At 42.0% G+C, this 13630-nt stretch overlaps 1 protein-coding gene across 1 annotated transcript; it reads right to left on the bottom strand.

Moving 5' to 3' along the window:
• Positions 1-5441: 5441 nt before the first annotated feature.
• On the bottom strand, positions 5442-13485 carry LOC104370765 (stromelysin-1). Its single transcript, XM_009980622.2, has 10 exons — positions 13381-13485; positions 12340-12581; positions 12101-12249; positions 11058-11183; positions 10340-10501; positions 10048-10204; positions 8872-9005; positions 7998-8157; positions 6627-6727; positions 5442-5542 (listed from the first exon to the last, which is right to left on the bottom strand). Exons 1-10 carry the CDS (start codon positions 13483-13485, stop codon positions 5442-5444), a joined length of 1437 nt encoding a protein of 478 aa, XP_009978924.2.
• Between the last annotated feature and the right edge of the window lie 145 nt (positions 13486-13630).

The raw sequence follows: 13630 nt of genomic DNA, 5'->3' as shown, positions 1-13630 counted from the left end.
TCTCAACCCACGGGTTTCACGTTTATCCTTTAATTCTCTCCCTCATTCCTGGGGGTGGGGGAGGGGGAGTGACCGGCTGTGTGTGGGGCGGTTCAACATAACCCACGACAATGAGCCAAGGTGCTGTGCTGGGCAGTGTTAGGAGCACAGTGGTAGAGTTCAAACCAGATTGAAGTCCAAAGGCCACTGCGATAGGGCTCAGGATGTCAGGTGCTGAATCAGTCCTTATTATTTTATTGTACAAGGGCAATTCAACGTGACAAGTCACAGACTGGGGCAGTGCCAGAGTTACACCTCAGTGACTTGCACAGTCTCAGACATAACATCATCAATGAAGAGAAAGGAAGGAGTGCCACTTTCCATGCCAACCACCTGTAACACAGAGGAAAATCAAATCACATTCTTCGTCCCCACAGTTAACCTGTTACCTGGGCTGGGAACCTGCTCTGTTGTGTCCCACGCAGGACTTTGCTGATGGCAGACAGGCCCTGGGATGCCTTGCAGAGCCAACCTTGCTAACTTGAAGGCCTTTGCCTCTGAACCTGCCTGTTGTTACACAGTTGTGCAGATGTAAAACTTGCCCTGAAAGAGGCAGTAAGAAGAGATCGATGTTTCTGCACTGATCTGCAAAATAAATGTGCATATGCCCTGGGGCTCTGGGCCATTTGGGACATACTGGAATTGCTACAGGTTCATAGACCCCTAGTGGGATGCACGGCACCAACACCAAAACATCCTGTGAGACAGCTACTGCTTGTGACCTTGCAAGAGCAATTGTCTTGCTGGCAAGGAGCAAACGTAGAATCATAGAATCATAGAATGGTTAGGGCTGGAAGGGACCTTCAAAGGTCATCTAGTCCAACCCCCCTGCAAGGAACAGGGACATCTCCAACTAGATCAGGTTGCTCAGGGCCTCGTCCAACCTGGCCTTGAACGTCTCCAGGGATGGAGCATCCACCACCTCTCTGGGCAACCTGTTCCAGTGTTCTACAACTCTCATGGTAAAAAAATTTTTCCTAATATCCAATCTGAATCTACCTCCCTCTATTTTAAAACCATTACCCCTTGTCCTATCACAACAGGCCCTCCTGAACAGCCTCTCCACATCTTTCCTGTAGGCCCCCTTGAGGTACTGGAAGACCGCTATAAGGTCACCCTGGAGCCTCCTCTTCTCCAGGCTGAACAGTCCCAACTCTTTCAGCCTGTCCTCATAGGAAAGGTGCTCCAGCCCTCTTATCATCTTCGCGGCCCTCCTCTGGACCCTCTCCAACTGGTCCATGTCCTTCTTATGTTGGGGGCTCCAGAACTGGACGCAGTACTCCAGGTGAGGTCTCACGAGGGCAGAGTAGAGGGGAAGAATCACCTCTCTCGACCTGCTGGCCACGCTCCTCTTGATGCAGCCCAGGATGCAGTTGGCCTTCTGGGCTGCAAGAGCACATTGCCGGCTCATATTGAGCTTCTCGTCCACCAGTACTCCCAAGTCCTTCTCCTCAGGGCTGCTCTCGATCCATTCACCACCCAGTCTGTATTTGTGCCTGGGATTGCCACGACCCAGATGTAGGACCTTACATTTGGCCTGGTTGAACTTCATGAGGTTGGTACGGGCCCACCTCTCCAGCCTGTCGAGGTCCCTCTGGATGGCATCCCTCCCTTCCAGTGTGTTGACAGCACCACACAGCTTGATGTCATCGGCGAACTTGCTGAGGGTGCACTCCATGCCACTGTCCACGTCACCGACAAAGATGTTGAAGAGGGCCGGGCCCAACACGGACCCCTGAGGGACGCCACTCATGACTGGTCTCCACTTGGACATCGAGCTGTTGACCACTACTCTCTGAGTGCGGCCATTGAGCCAATTCCTTATCCACCGAGTGGTCCATCCATCAAACCCATGCCTCTCTAGTTTAGAGAGAAGAATGTCGTGCGGGACAGTGTCTGGTTGGAGACCAGCCAGACAACAGTTCAGAGGCTGCCAGGGAATCATCTGGTAACAAAGTCTGCACCTTGATAGCTTTTAACTCTTTTCTCTGGAATACCAATGGCAACTGAAAGATGAGTCTTTTTAGTTCTGAGTTGCCTTCAGCACTTCTGAACCACCAATCTGCTGCCTCTGTCATCAAGAAAGGGCTTTTTTTCTCCATGTTTCCTTAAACCCAAGCCAACTTTTTACTGGGAACAACTTCCTGCAAACAGTATGAAATGGGCTCATTTTAATTTTGTTCTTTTCTGCCAGAATGTATCAGGTACCTCTGTCTATTTTACTTAGGTGGAAAGCTCTCTGGGGTCTTTTAGTTCTAGATGTCCAAATGATTACACAATAGCTTTTTGGTTCACTACCACGGCCCTACCTATTGTGATAATACATACGTAACCATGCCAAGAGCAATATGAAAGGGCATTTGTCGCTTCCAGGCAGGGCAAGGGTGTGAAACCAAGAAAACAAATAAATGGTAAGAAAAAGAACATCCAAACCAAACTGTTGGTTTTTGTTTTTGTTTTTGTTTTTGTTTTTGTTTTTCCTGAGGTAGACAATGTTGGGCCTTCCATGTTGGACCTCCTAGATTATGTCTGATGGACACACTATGGAGTACTTGGCAAACAAAAGGCTAACAGACACATCCAGATGTAGGCAAAATGCCCTAACTCAGAGGCAGTTAGAAATTTCCTTAAAGAGCTAAAAATCTATAAATTGTGAGCCAAACAGTTCATACATCTTTTTTGGCTTTTAGTGTTATAGCATGGACTGATTAAGCCTTGCAGTTGTGATACCACTCAGAAAGCCGTATAAGAAACATGAAGGAAAACCAGAATTAGAAAACAAGAACAGCATGAGGTGAATAATAAGGAACAAATTGACAGCACTGAAATATTTCCTACTAAATTCAGTAGAAACATTCAAGTTAGAAGACTTGAATCTGCTTCCCTGACCTTGACAATATCAGACACCAATCAGACTTACTAATTTCCTTTTCTGGAAGTGCTGTAATTAGAACTAATCATTTTTACTCCCTGGTCAGCAGAGTGTGGTTTGGCACCTCCACAGCAGGGTGCAGCAGCAGTATTTGTCTTGCGAGACTGAGAGTGCCATAATATATTTTGGACCTTGACGGAGTTCAGATAAAGTTTGCTCAGAGTCTAAATCCATGATGGCGTGCCCCATTAGAGTAGTTCTGCTACTACTGGTTTTAAAAATACAACAGAAGAAATATTCCATATGTATTGCATTCATACAATACAATTGTATGTATAAAACCAACGCAACTGCCTTGTCCTGATGTGGCCAGAGGCAATGGACACAAACTGAAACACAGGAGGTGCCCTCTGAACATCAGGGAACACTTTTTTACTATGAGGGTGACCAAGCGCTGACACAGGTTGCCCAGTAAGGTGTTTGAGTCTTCCTCTTTGGATATATGCAAAAACAGTATCTCCAAAGACCACCTAGAGCTTGGGTGACCCACTCTGTGTGGTCTTCCTTGAGCAGCAGTGTTGGACTAGATGACCTCCAAAGGCCTACCCAACCTCAATCATTCTGCGATTCTGTGATTCACGGAGAAGAGAAATCAAATAGAAGAACTATATCTTCCATGTTTTTTTTTTTCTTTTTTTTCTTTTTTTTTTTTTTTTTTTAGGGAAGTTTTCTGATGAGGAGGAGACAGTGGCTACTGGGAGAGATTTTTTTACATGTGTAAAAGAAAAGATACCTTCTCTAATACCTTAGATCTTGCTAGCTGTCTATCTGCCTACTTATGGGCCCCTGTGGAGCATTTAGCAAGTGATTCCTATCTTCAGCAGCAGGGAGATTATTGTCAGCAGTGCTGAACTGGCAGCCTCTGCATGTCTGTCCCCCGGGTCCACAGAGCTGTGAGGCTGACCACAGAGATCCTCACAGACAGAAAGTATGGAGCACTCCGACAAATATGAAAAGGATAGGTGGCTCCATCCCATTCCTCCTCTCTGGCTCATGACGACTTCCATCCACTGGTGAAACATCGACATGGAAATTCAAACAGTGTGGATGTCCTCAGCAGCCAGGCTCAGACATGCAGTCCTCCCAGTAGCTGCCCCACACCTCCTGTATGCCTAGTTATAGATTTCATAGATTTCATAGATTTCTAGGTTGGAAAAGACCTTAGAGATCATCGAGTCCAACTGTCCCTAATCCCCATTAAACCATATCCCTAAGTAGTTCATCCAATATATGTGAATCCCCACAGCTTGCAGCCATTCTCCAGCTGCTAGTACTCAGACCTCTTAACCTACTTGATAGCCAGGCTGGTTGAAGTTCACCCAAACACATGTAGAAAGAACTCATCCACACATAAGGTGGGATTTACTGAGAAGACAGGATTGAATGTGTAGGGCATGGCCAAAACAGCACACTGATCTGCAGCCTGTTTGCACACAACCAGCACTCTTCATCATCTTATCCCTCTATTCTTCCAAACCTGTTCCTCCCCAATCTACCTTGAGCCTTCCATTTCCCCACCTTTGGTCTTTCCCCTAATTATCCCATAATAAATTTTGCACAATTCCCACAGTCTCTTTCAAACATGGCATAATAAATTCTATAAAATGCCCAAATGCTCTTCCCCTGACTGATCCCTGTCACCCTGGCAGTGATCCCTCAGCCTGTGAGATGATGGGGACCCTCTCCAGTCGACAGATGGTGATGAATGTCCTCCAGCCCATGGGTGCTCCCCCAGGAGCGTGGAGAGAAGTGGAGGCAGATCGGGGACAACAGAGGCTCCCCTACATGCTAATGTGCCCCTCTGCTCCTGTGTTTGTGAAAATGAGTCTTTCATCACGTATATATCAATACATATCTTGGGTAGGATTCATCACACTTTAAGCTGAGCCTTCTATAGTCAGATGTCTAACATAAACTGCTCAAACAGGCTGCATCTCCAGTCAGTAATGAAAAGGAGCACTTCCATCCCTAGGCACTCGCCTCAGGCTGGGAGGAATTGCTCTCTGGAGCTCCTGTCTTTCTCTCCATAATTATGAGCGGTAACTTTGATTAGCCTGCTCGCTTAATTTTGAAATATCTAAGACTGGTTGAAAGCAATCCTAGCTCTAGGAAGAGAAATCCTCTTTGACGTGGACTCCTGGCTAGTGGGGGTCTGTGTAGGGCGATGTACAGCATGACTAGCAAAAAGAAAATGGTGGTAAAAATAAAACAGGACACAATTTTGTATCAAAAGTAAAATCTGCTTTATTCTTTGGCAAGCTAGCAATCCTGATGTTAATTATGTACATATATTCACATCAGTATGTTTAATACTGTTTTTCTCTTATTTACAGAAACACAAATTGTGCAGGGCCCGAAGTTTGATGACTGATGCTTAAGTACTTCCATGTTCCATATATTTATAAACCAAAAAGTGTTTCTAGTGTAGTAACACTGCATTCTTTCCAAGACTATTACAGGTTTCATTTTCTTAACACGGAAACCAGAAGTTTGTCTTTAGGAGGCGTGTAATTCTCTTCTTATCAGGGTCAAATTCAAATTGCTTTCTTCCATGGAAGAAATAAAAGTAGTCTGGGGAAAAAACAAACAGATGAATTATACTATTGCAGGTGTAAAGATTAATATGCTTGAACAACATCCAGAAAGCTCAAAAAAACTTTGGACGCACTTATGCTACCAACAGCATCTGCTCCCAGATGTAACCTCTGCAAAATGGTGCGCAGTGACATGGAGACACCTTCCATAGGAAACCAGCCATGCATGCACTGAATAACATACTTAATGAATCCCATGAGGTGACTCTACAAAAAATTTATCCTGTGTGCTTCTGCAGTTCAAAACTTTTGCTGTTACTCAACGGCTATGTTACGCAACACTTCCAGAAGGGTGTGTTTCTAGCCACCTGTGGGTATCGCAGAGCCTGAAGTGTGCACAGGGCATGGCAAGGTGTGAGCAGGCACAAGCTTGCCAGGTGCGGCCAGAGACCGTGCAGGGAAGGAGAGATCCAACCTGGGGCAGCTGTGTCCACACTGCCCTCCAGGAGCGAGGGCTGAAGTTAAGTATCCCCAGCACCACATGTAAGACTCATTTTGAAGGAAGCTGATGATAGATTTACTGGGAAGCAATTAAGATGCATAGGTTTTGATGATCAAGAAATGAGGAGCCGGGAGACAACTGGGCAGTTGGATGTACTCTTGAGTCTGTTCCAGCATCTCCCTGTCTAAGTAACATTCTCCCTCATGCAGGAGAAGCTAGTGCCAATCTGTGTTCTCAAAGCAGTGGCATTTTATGTCAGAGGGTCAGGCTGTGATAGCCTTGCTCACAGCAGGTAGACCTTATGTTGTTGAGATGTCACTGTCTTGAGTGGTGCTCTTCATGGTGTGAGGTGTACATCAACATGAATACATATCAATCTGTTCCTTAGAGCTGGCCTTTCCAGTTGTGAAGTGATTTTCAGCCTGTCATTAAAGGTATATCATCAATATTTTTTAAGAGGGCAAAGTGAAGCGTGGGAGTGTTACATGACTATTTCAGGGTCTTGTGGGTCATCCTGAGGACTATAATCAGCATTTAGAAATGCCTCTTTCTGTCCAAGCACTCTCAGCCCTATGATCCTGAGTATTTCATACAGATTTTATTACGAACAGTTACTCACTTTCATGTTGAAAAGCAGCGTCGATCTTCCCATTAATTCCTGGAAATGCATCTCTTATCAGTATGGGCTTCCTGTCCATAGACTGACTTCTTTTATCGTAACTGAGAAAAATGACAAACAATCTGGTGTCAATAAAAACTGCAAACAACTCATGATTAATTCAGCTCTCCTCATTACCTTCTACCTGCCAACAGATAACTAAGTTCATTGAAGACTTTCAATATCATTTAGGTAGTGTCGAGACAGACACGATGTGCCATAAATAATTATTACTCTATTAATAGCTGCACTGGAAGAATTGCTTCTGTTTACATCAGCTCAAGATACCTCTAAGAATACCTACTATTCTAATTATCATCATAAATATGCTAAATATTTTTTCTAAGAGACTGGACGTAAAGGAGAGATGCATAATCTTACGTCAAACATAAAATGGATTTGTGAGATTATAAAAAGATTTTTTTCATGTTTACATTATGTAAGAAATATTAATCAGGAAAAATCTGATTTTTTCTCAAGTTACAAATTATTTTAAGTCTCTTTACTTAAGTTACATTTAGCAGACTGTTACATTTTTAGTGAAATGCAGTTTATCCATCAGTGCAGGAATAAGAAGGCTTATGAAAGCATTTTCTTTTGCTTAGTAAGAGATTTAATGATCAGACAAACTGCTCAGCTGAAGCCCTTCAAGCTGTGAGAGTTTGAAATAAAATGTGGAAGTCTGATCTTCTGCTTAAACTACAAACATGTGGCTGACTAGTTACTCCAGGATGATCTCTGTATGCGCAGTGACTTCGGCACTGTGGTGGCAAGAAAGAGAGAAGTTGTATCATTCATCCGTGAAAGTTACAGCTTCTGTTATAGGAGCATCTCCTTTGGTTCTTAGAAATATATGTCCTGTAACACAAACCTGAGCAGTAGGAATTGGATTGAGAAGAGGAAATAATAACCATGCACAGCAGATAATTCTTTGTAGTACGTGGCATTTATCAGTAACTTTTTGAAACTGTTGGTAACTGGAAAAAGGCTGGGATACTCCTTCTTACTCCACAGAAATGTCTTTGATATAAATCGTGAGGTTCTGACTGATTTCCTGAGCTGACTTGTGGAGCTGTAGGATGGCTTTTTTCCCCCAAGGCAATTAAATGAAAAGAACAAACAAATAAAAAACTAAGCTGCTAAATATTTACATCAATTAAAAGCAAAGCTAAAAGCACTGTTTCTCCTCCTTTTCAAATATTTTTCCATAGCGAGTTGTGACACTGAAAGAGATTACCCAAAGTGTGTGACTAATGCATCCTAGATCATGACAGGATATTGATCATATGAATATGTTTGCTCTATTTAGGAAAATAGTACAGGAAGTATTACCTCCAAAATTTGTCCGCTGTGAAGTAATATGTTTTTCCCTCATTTCCATTATAAAAAGCAGCATCGATTTTAGTAACGTCCTTTGAAAAGCCCAGGGTGTAGATTTTTTTGGGGTATCCAAGAAGTACGGTATCTCCTCTCACAACCCAGAATTCATTCCCTATCAAGCAAAGTTCATGAAAACATGTTATCAGAATCTTCTTCTAGGAATGACACAATCCTTTTCATGAAAGTTAAACTTTTAATGGAAAAATGCAGAGGTAAAATAATTCTTACTTGAAAATATTCTACATTCTAGTTCTAGAGTCCAAAAAAAAAAGGCAAGAATAGTTCTTCGTACCACATGTTATGAAAAACAAAATTTCAGTTTTCCTTCATACTCATGTTAGCGTTCCACAAGCTAGGGAGAAGCATGTATTATCATTTTTAAATTCAGTAGATAATTCTCCATAAAAGAAGGAAAAAAATGACATTTGTTTTGGCAGAGAAGATTTTCTATATTGTTATAGATTTCAGAGAAGTTGTGGATGCTTCATCCCTGGAGGTGTTCAAGGCCAGGTTGGATGAGGCTTTAAGCAACGTGATGTAGTGGAGGGTGTCTCTGCCTATGGCAGGGGGGTTGGAACTAGATGATCTTTAAGATCCCTTGCAACCCAAACCATTGTATGATTCTATGACATTAAAAAATAAGTTACATGTTCCTTATCTTGGATAATATTTTTGTTATCTCTGTCATTGAAATACACTGACTTATTGGACTAAACTAAAGCTCATGGAATCCTACAGAAGGAGCTCAAGTGTTTATTAAGCCAGACACAAACTCTCAAGGCTACTTGGAAAGACAACACAGGAAAATAACAAGACAATATTTTACCTTTAAAAATGACAGTTTCGTCTTTTTCAGGAATTTCATACGCAGCATCAACACCAGGTGGCAGCCGTGGCCAGAATGAAGATATTAAATTAAATTCAGCTGTTCTGACTGCAGGATGCTTGCGCCAAAAATGCCTTACATAAATACAGAACAGGTTTGAAATAAAATCAGATGTTCACACACATTAATGCATGAAACCACATCATGGCAACCAGGGCAGGATTTATCTGACTAAACCCACTCTGAGTTAGCCACCCTAAGCTCCCTGTAATATCAACAGAAAGTTATTTCCATGGTGGGATTCCTCTCATCTTGATGCAGACATCTAAAATAGGTCAGATGCACTGTTTTGTCAAAACAGTTATAATTTTCCCTTATGCAGAAAGGAAGCCTAGACAGACTTGGCTCACATGGCTGGTATGGGATAAGATTTTGGGAATGAAACCCCACCCTGGAGTTACCAACACCAGCTTAGAGAAATGGTCCATGTGCGTAAGCATCTTCTGCAAAAAACAGTTGGCTTTGTGGACTCAAAACTCTGAGGTCAAACCTTGTGTTAATGTGGATGTTGGGTACGGTCTGAAGCAGAGAAGCACAGCCTTACCATGTGGAAAGGAGGAGAATTAGCTCTTTTACCCTTTCTCCTCAAGTCTTTGGGCTGTCATGCCCTGGAGAGAGAGAGTTTGTCTGAGTTTAGCACTGAATCAATTATCCTTTCCTTTTTTAATTATACTAAATCATTGACTGCAAGGGCTCTTCAAGCAGGTATGGCATCAAGACTGGTAAACCCTCTGCTCTCTCAAGGCAAGGACAGCAATGAAGGTGTCAAGCATCCCAGGGCTGATGGTGCCTTTTACCTAAGCTAACTCTCCCATATACCAAACACTTGGAACTTTCTTACAGCCTAACGTGAAAACAGATCATGTTTTCAGAGGAGCCATCTTTCCCCATCATATTCATAGCATGACCTGGTCAAAGGTGATCTTCCTCCTTATACCTTTCTCTCCTCATTTCTCCACCACCATCTTTGTTTTTTCCTCCCACCTCTTATCCTGATTCCCTGTCTCACCTTCCTGCCTAGAATGGCTGATATTCAGTGCAAAGTTATTTTTCCATTCTGTGAGGCATAATTTAACAATGATATCCAGCTATTTTACTTTCAGAAGTCTGACTGACTTGTCTTTGAAGAACATTATTTCTCCACGGAAAGTGGTGACAGCATCAAAAGTCAAATTGAGGCCACAGGCATTTGGCAGTGCAGGATCTTTTGACTCGGTTGGGTCTGCTATCTCAGTAGATTCCCTTTGGTCATTGTAGATGTCAGAAGATGGTCCTAAAAGAAGCAGTTTATAGAAGAAATTAAAGTGAGAACTCATTCAGGTATATCCAGTATACAAAAAAAGTCACTGAAAGGTATTCCAAAGTCTTTGAAATTATAATTGCTACTTGATTAATAATTGTGAATTACCATAGAGGTACTGAATGCCATTAATATCATCCTGATGAAGAGGGAATACTGAAGGATCAAATTTCCTATAAACTGGGTACATCAGAGCATTGGGGTCTTTGGAATGGAAAAGTCCCAGTGAATGGCCAAACTCGTGGGCAGCAACATAAAACAGGTTCGTACCTGAAAACAACAAGCAAAACACAAAATAGGAGAGCTGTGTCTTTTCATTTGTGCTGAAAATGTGAAGGACATAATGTAGGTCAGAAGTTTCAGAACTACTTGCCTAAGCAAGGGAAGCTGTTATGGGAAATTCTCTCAGAGATTAAATTCTGGTCAGAAAGAAAAATAATGAAATCATGACAGTAGAGTACAAGGAAATAGTCTGTATATCCTGCAGAAGTCAGTGTGGGAGAAGGACTCTGGACTAGTGCAGTTGATGTAAATGTGCGGGGAGAGACAAGCAGGTTGGAGGAGTGGAGAGAAGGGTCTGCCAGGACCTTCAGCTCCCTCCCAAATAAATCTCTACTCATTCTATGGCAGAAGTTCAGCTGAGGTCTTAACTTTTTAAACCAGAGGGCTCAGAGGCTTTTTATAGCTATGGAAACCAATTGCCCAATGCTCCTTCAAATCAGCCCCATTTTTAAGCAGTTCTTAAGCAACAAAGGAATCAGACAGTGCACCCTTGATTTCATGCACAACCTGCTTCAGAAAAAGCTTGAAGAACTTAATTTCCTACCCTCTGTGCTTTTGGTCCAGGTTTCGTCCTCATCGAAGTGAGCATCTCCACCAAAGTCCTTGCCAGGCGCGTAGGCATGAGCAATAGACCCTCCTGGGCCATCAAAGGGGATGAAGTCGTTGTGACCTAAGAAGCAAGTCCCATACACAGCTGGCTGGGGCTTCTGGAGGTAACAGATTTCAGCCATGCACAAAGCACTCTGTTCTGCTGATTCTGTAAACTTTCAAGTTTCCCTTCCATGCAGATTTGCCAAAAACTTTATTTTCCACAGGGAAAACTTTGCAAAATTTGAAGTGATGCATCAGAAGTGAATTCTTGGTTTCCTCAAGAAATGAGTGGACATTTACATACTGCTGCCGCAAGGGAATAGGAGGATGTGGTTTAAATTGAAATAAATTTCCTTTTTTTTTTAATAAGGCAAAATTTTCATGAATTTTTCTGTGTCAGCAGCTATCGGGTGGTTACCTGAACCTGACCGGTAATTTAAGTATTGATGGCAGAAGCAAGATCCTAGGAAGACTGTAATCCTTTGAATGTAGTTTCCAGAAAAGGATTTAAGGACATAGAGGTTACGTGCGGTGCCTGCACACTCTGCATAGCTCAGATGAGTGGGTATGTTTGGGTGGGAACAGGGGAGCTGAGTAGAAGAGAGCGTATGTGCCTGACTACTAACAAAAGAGAGAATGCTGCTGGTAAGTTTACCCTTAGGGCAATGCCAAAAATATAAGCCTTGGGTCTGTCTAGAACTTATTTAGCCCACACAAAGCACATGACTAATTCCAGGAGTGTAACTAGAGCTACCCACTCCATAATGCTCTGAGCCTGGGTCTATCCCACAAGCTCTAAGCCTCTCGTGGTCAAGAATTACAGCCATAGCACCTTAAGCAGGAACTGTATTTTTCTGTCTGCTTGTTCAACCTGACACTATCAAAGATAGCACTGACACGTGCTATCTTTGAGAAGAAATCGTTAGCGTTTCAAGTCAGCTGCTCCACATATGTGGTAACTTGGCAGTAACTCATAATGGTTACGTAGAGTATTACCTCCGGCTGCAAAGGAGATCATTATGTCTGCATCACCTCTGTCCTTCTTGATGAATTTCAGTGGGGTCACACTGCTCCAAACACTTAATGCTTTCTTGATAGCTGCATTGACATGTGTTGGACGCAAGTCTGGTGTGTAGTTTAATATCCTTTAAAATATGAGGTAGAGAGAGAGTTGTGTTCTTACAACTTACACTGTGTAGCACACCGTCTTGCATTAAGAATTTCTCTATAATTACCTGTATGTCAGAACTTGTTTTGCCCATTTTGGCTCTCCTGCAAAGGTGGAGAACCCGGCTACATCAGGGAACCCACAGCGACGTTTCTGTACTAGGTCCAAAGTGCCAGAATCCAGTTTCCCCGTCACCTCTAGACCAAAGAATTCCTGCATTTCTTTTATTTTCTTAGTCATTGGACTATTACTTTTCCAAACGAAAGGTTCCCCATCTTTCTTAAAGCCGTAATAATTTTCCAGGTACTTCTATATGAAAAAAAATAATTTAGGACAGTCAATGGTGCTTACTTTGAAGCTCATAAAAATTATACCAATACCATCTCTGATATGTACCTTTACTATTTTTTTTTTCTGCTCCTTAGGAGCACTGGTAATAAAGTTTGTTAAAGACTGAGTGAATATTTTCTCTTAATGACGGGTCTTTGTATTATCTTATCACTACAAATGTTTTTCAGTTTATTCAGATTACATTCAGAATTAGCATTTGTCTAATAAATTGATTATTTTCTGGTATTACATGCTCCACTTACCCTGTGCTCTAGGATTACCCAGAGTCCTTTAGAGCAGGCAGTGCAGAAACTGTTTGAAATATATGACTGAATACAAAATTTCAACAGTAATATCTCACTTTCCTACATTTTTTGAAAGTAATAATTCAGACAAAATAATACCCTCATTTTATGAAGAGTTATGTCTCATAATATTAGAAATCACATAAATAACCACATTTCCATCTTACTATAAATCAAACCTAGACTCACTTGGCTGTTTAATAATTTGTAGAATCAACACATAACTGAATATATCATTAGTTTTAATTGTTCTCTACAAAAAAATAAACCAAGAATGAATCAAGGTTAAAGAAGCCTTTGTCATCATGGTACAGAATGCAGCCCCCTCTATTTTGAGCAGTACTCAATCATGTTATTCATTCTACTGGAATTCGCAGGACTAGCTCCTGAAGTACTATATACTAACTCCAGAGACTACAATGGCTGCTCAACAGTTGCTAAATATCTCCTCCCCAGAGGTCTACCTTCCTTACCTGGATAAGCTCCACGCCTTCTTTATTCTGTCTTGTATCTGCAGGAAAAGCACGAGCAAGTGCTGCACATAATAATAGGACAAATAGAAGGTTCTCCATTCTCATTTTCACTTGCTTTCAGAAAAGTCTTCTTTGTAGTCTGCCACACACTTGCTTCACCTTTATGTAGTACATGTTTGCTTTATAAAGCTTTCCAATCCCTGACTCACGGATTCTCACAATTTCTAGTTAGCAACAGAATCCATGCAAA

This window comes from Tauraco erythrolophus, chromosome 1 (assembly GCF_009769465.1).
Source record: "Tauraco erythrolophus isolate bTauEry1 chromosome 1, bTauEry1.pri, whole genome shotgun sequence".
Classification (NCBI taxonomy): domain Eukaryota; kingdom Metazoa; phylum Chordata; class Aves; order Musophagiformes; family Musophagidae; genus Tauraco; species Tauraco erythrolophus.
This window is presented reverse-complemented; position numbering and strand designations above follow the sequence as displayed.

Coding starts and splice junctions, on each gene's coding strand:
- LOC104370765 (XM_009980622.2), bottom strand. CDS start 13,485: ATGAGAATGGAGAACCTTCTATTTGTCCTATTATTATGTGCAGCACTT. Junction 8,158..8,871: donor CGAAACTGTCATTTTTAAAG/GTAAAATATTGT, acceptor TTTGCTTGATAG/GGAATGAATTCTGGGTTGTG. Junction 5,543..6,626: donor CGCTGCTTTTCAACATGAAA/GTGAGTAACTGT, acceptor TTTTTTCCCCAG/ACTACTTTTATTTCTTCCAT.